Below are 5,092 nucleotides of genomic sequence, written 5' to 3'. Positions count from 1 at the left end.
ATATTTTAACTAATAGGCCCACTTGATTACTTGATAGTTCAACTAAAAAAATAGCTTCTTGGGCCTAGCAAAAGATAATTCTACTATATCGTTGGGCTTCCCTTGTAATTTAATATTTTAACTAAGGCCCAGTTGACTACTTGATAGTTCAACTAAAAAAAGAGCTTCTTTTAACCGAAACTAATTACCAAAAAAACACCAACGTATATCATTAAAATGTCAAAAAACACATTGCAAGCCTTCTTTGTTAACAAAGCCAGGTTTTGATTCTGTTAAAATGATACACACAAATTACCATCAACATTAACAAAGTTAAGTAGTACAACATTAACAAAGTGAAGTTGTAAAGTTCGTTCTTCGTTGTGCCTACATCAAATACGTAAAATAAGACTATGCTAGTCATAGTCTCAAAATTCTCCTGTAGTGATGCGCCTACCATGGACAACTGTTTGATAAGGGCCTGCTTGGTTGCTGTAGTCCTCTATCAGCAATTCTGCAAATGCATAAGAAAATTGGGAAAACAAGAAAGTCAACTTCAATCCAACTGCAGAAAAATTGGAGAAACAAGAAACTCAACTTCAATCCAACAATGTGATCTTTTCTTCAATTCAACACATCATACCAATTTTAGGGAAAGACTGTCCAAGCAATTCAACAAATAAGCTAAAGGGAAATTACACAAGTAAGAAAGTCACAGGGAAGTCAGCCTTCTTTAACTATCTGCTCTATCTAATATTGAACTAGATTTCCTTTAAAGCCCCAACCTTATCTATACTCCTACAGATATAACTACAAATAAAATTATAAAATAAACATGCAAATACTAAAGGGCTTGCACAGAGGATTTGTAACAATTCTATCTCTTTCTACATAAGTCTATATAAGAATTGGTACAACTCAAATACTTTAGCCGCTATATATGTATGGTAAAGAGTTTTATCACATACATATGTAATCATAGTTCAAAAGATAATGACAGAATCTGAATACAGTTGCTGTAAAACATAACGTCTTTAGTATGTCCGAAATACATCTCATGCAACATATAATTTGGAATTATAGTACAAAAGAGTCATAACATGTAACTGTCAATAACTCATTCTCACTTAGAACATTATGTTTGGGCAGGAACAGATAAAAGCTTATTGCCTACTATTGAGTATCCAACTAAATATTAATACTTATACAAAAGTCAGAAAAAAATGATAAAAAAGAACCTTTTATTATCCAACTTTTTCTAATATATCAGCTTTTGAATTGATATATTAGTGAGTTTTCAATTTCAATGACAATAGTAATGAAACAATCCCTTCATCTAATTTTTTTAATAACAATATAAAGCTGTAGGACTTGTGCAACTTGTCTCATTTGGCTATCATTAGGCTTTGGTGTGTATAATTGTGGAATGAGCAACCACAGAGAACGGATTGAAATTCAATCAATAATAAAACAGTAATGTAAAATAAGGTAATACCTCTTCAACCTCATTTAGAAGCTCAGATCATCGTACTCCATCTGTTGTGAAGCCTCGGCTTCTTGTGATTCGTCCATGTTGTGCGATGATCCAAAAGCATCTAATTCATGCGTGGTGTCCTCACCATTCCCGGTTGCGCATCTACGAGCGTTATGGCCAGCCTTGCCACACTTTCTGCAACGTTGGACACGCCGGTACCTCCCACGAGTCGTCACAACATGACGACCACACCCTTTATGTCTGGCTTTTGGAGGATCGTGTATGGACGCATCATCGCCCCCGCCCTCAGCAGTGGTCGCCAACCTTTTTCGGATCTTTTCTCTTAACACGTCTCGTTCATTAGCTATTTTGGTCTTCACCTCGAAGTAATCCTCAAAGTTACTACAAGAAAGCTTTACCAGTTCTCTACAGTCATCGAGCATTGCTGCATGCATACTCATATAGGCTGCATCAGGAATCTCTTCACTAAAAACATGGTTATTTATCGGTGGTTGTTTTGCCTTCTTTGTCCAATGACCCAGTATAAGACTACCTGGAATAACAACCATGTTAAGTCTGACAAGCACACCAACTATGTGGACACAGGGGATTCCAAAAGATTCCATGCGCAGGCAAGAGCATCTGAATTCATCATCTATCTCCCCCCACGAAACGTTCCATGATCTACCTTGGCAATACATGGCCACCTCAAACAATGTACACGTGCTTGTCTTCTTCGAAGAAACTACTCTGACATTGCTAGCTAGTAATAACAACTCCCGAAATAAGACAAAGACCTCTCGTGTGTATACTGCTGCTGCAAATCGCTCTAACTCCTCCAATCTTGTTTTCACAACCGGTTCTCCATAAGCAGATTTGTAATCAGCAACCACTACTCTCCTACGCATGAACTCTAAATACTGTTGGAAATGCTCAATGAATTCCCTCAAGTTGTAGCCGTTGTGTATAAACTTCCTTATCTGCATATTTAACGCCTCACACCTTGATGTTGTCTTGAGCCCAACAAAGAACTTACACCTAATATGGGCATTTGACCACATATGTTTCCTTTCATACATATCCTTGACCCATGAATTTTGTTGCAACCCAAATTCTTCAACTGCATCATTCCATATATCTTCAAAGTCATCGACCTCCAAATCCCCCATTAAACAAAGACGAAACTTGGTCATAAATCGTGGAATACCTACTCGAGTGGTCGCATTGCGTAGAAAGTGCCAGCTGCACAATCTATGATGTGCTTCTGGAAATACAGCTTTGATTGCACTCTTCATGGCTTGATCACCGTCGGTAATAACGGACTTAGGAGCCTTTCCTTTCATGGCCTTCAGAAATGCCCGAAGCAACCACACATAGCTTTCCTCCCCTTCCTTTAAGAGAACCGCACATCCAAACACAACAGTGCACATGTGGTGATCCACGCCAGAGAATATCACAAGGGGACATTTGTACTTATTCCTCCCGTACGTTGCATCAAACCCTATAACATCTCCGAAAACATTGAAATCATACTGACTTGCACCATCACACCAAAATATATTGTGGAGCATCCGTTGTTCATCCAACGAATACTTCCAAAACATACAGGGGTCACGCCTCTTCAACATTTGTAAATACTTGAGTGCATTATCCGTGTCGCTTGCTCCAGCTCTTCTTTGCTTCTCAATTGCATTATATATGTCTTTCACCTGAAACCCAACCATCTTGAATCCACCACTTTGGTTTGCAAAAGCCCGAAATATTGTCGGAACTCGAAGGCCAGAGCTTCTCATAGTATTAATCTGGTGTAAATCCCCCGTTTTTATTGCCCGGTGAGACCGCATCATTCTCCTAAACCTTGCCTCCAACATGTCATGGTTATGTTCATCGGAGAAGAAGTCAACATACCATCTCCCGTTCCTCGAGTCAACATGAACTTTTATCCGCGCATTACACCCGCATCGCGTTACTGGTCTAGGATCCATCTTCCTATTATTTCTGTGAACATGCTTTGCATCTCGTTCACCTTGTCGCGAGCATACAAAAATTTGCCATATAATGTCGCCCTCAGATCCTGCCTTCTTGCAGCGCCCTACCTTCGACCGGCGTATGGAAAACCCCTTAATTCGACCGTACTCGTTATAGAAGTCATAAGTAGTTTTCAAATCGACAAACTCTATCATCATAATCTCCTCAGCTCGCAACGCATCAAAATCAATTGCACCAAACGAACCTATTCCGTCGAGAAAGATGACATCTCTTTGATCGTCTGACTGACTTGCACCAATCGGAACGGATTCTGTTTCTGCAACAAAGGTCTCATTTTCTATCGGGTCCTCTTCCACCTGAAACAATCCATTACCATAGCAATACATAGTTGATGCCAAGAGGTTGTCCTAAAAAATACTCTTACTTTATTTTCCATCAAGATTACGATGATATGCTTACCCCTGCAGTGACATTCTCCTGAAAATTAGATAAAACTTCCTCGGTCCTCTCCATTGTTACTCGCCAAATCCCAAACTGATCGGAAACGAAAAAACCCGAGGATAAGAAAACAAAGACAAGACATCATAAATTGATCTAACTAATCTTATGCCTTGTCAATTCTATTTTTTTTATAGAAGGAATAGAGAAGACGTTGGAGCCATCATCACAAATCACAAGTGGTTATGTTACTTAAGACTATCTACAAAACAAATATCACTTATCAACTAAGAATAACATAGGTAAGAAGTTTCATTTTGATACAAATTCAAAATTAGAAATGAAAGGAACATAAGGGGATTTTCTTTGCTTGCCTTTTTTTTTTATAAGAATGACATAGACAAAACAATATAACAGCTACAATTTTGTTTTCCTTTTCTTTATTCTCCTTTTTTTTTCAGCATGGTTCATATCTTGTTGCTAATGGGGGCTCCAAAGAACCATCCCCTCTTTACACACACACACAACAAAAAGAAAAACAACTCACATATATAAACTAAAAATATTTTTATCCAAAACAAACAATCAGAGGAAGCCAAAATGAAACAATATTTTTATCCACACATTACTGAGGATGGGTAGGTTGAAATACTGAAGTAAAAAACAATGTGAAACCTGTTAGGTCTTCAAATCAACATTCACCCAGTCTTGACAAACATATAATCCTGTTGTAGTAACTCATGTCAGTGATGTCACAATGAGGCCATGTGTCCTTCTATTTACTTTACCAGGTTCACTTAGTGCAGCTCAAATAGCTTCTTTGATATGCAACTGTACCTCAATAAAGCCCAAGTCAATAAATATGGTAATGTCAATAAAAAGTAAAGTAAACACCCACAATAAGTGCATAACTAAAAATATATATTCTTTATGAACCGTTTTTATGTTCAATTAAACTTAAGGAACTACGTATTCTAATCAAATAAGTAACTGACAACGTGAACATAAGCAATACGAAAGAAATAAAAGTAAATCATTGCAGATTACACATATAAGCCTAATATATGAAGGGATTAATTACTTTAAAGACATATACGTGTTTCTTGTCATTGGAGATTTCGCACACTTCCTTAAAAAATTACAACCTGTTAAGCAAATCTTTCAATAAAATGACATATGCAAGGGCGGTCACAATTATCTTAATTGATTTCA

The 5,092-nt window shown here is 37.5% G+C and overlaps 1 protein-coding gene across 1 annotated transcript; it reads right to left on the bottom strand.

Annotated features, from left to right (window-relative positions):
- Nucleotides 1–1,488: 1,488 nt before the first annotated feature.
- Nucleotides 1,489–3,955, bottom strand: LOC130980505 (protein FAR1-RELATED SEQUENCE 5-like). The gene is made up of 2 exons (XM_057904178.1): nt 3,902–3,955; nt 1,489–3,798 (listed from the first exon to the last, which is right to left on the bottom strand). The coding sequence occupies exons 1-2, from the start codon at nt 3,953–3,955 to the stop codon at nt 1,489–1,491; spliced, it is 2,364 nt and encodes a 787-aa protein (XP_057760161.1).
- Nucleotides 3,956–5,092: the final 1,137 nt, after the last annotated feature.

Source organism: Arachis stenosperma, chromosome 1 (genome assembly GCF_014773155.1).
Source record: "Arachis stenosperma cultivar V10309 chromosome 1, arast.V10309.gnm1.PFL2, whole genome shotgun sequence".
Taxonomy (NCBI): Eukaryota; Viridiplantae; Streptophyta; class Magnoliopsida; order Fabales; family Fabaceae; genus Arachis; species Arachis stenosperma.
The sequence above is the reverse complement of the archived record's forward strand: the minus strand, read 5'-3'. Positions and strand labels throughout refer to the sequence as shown.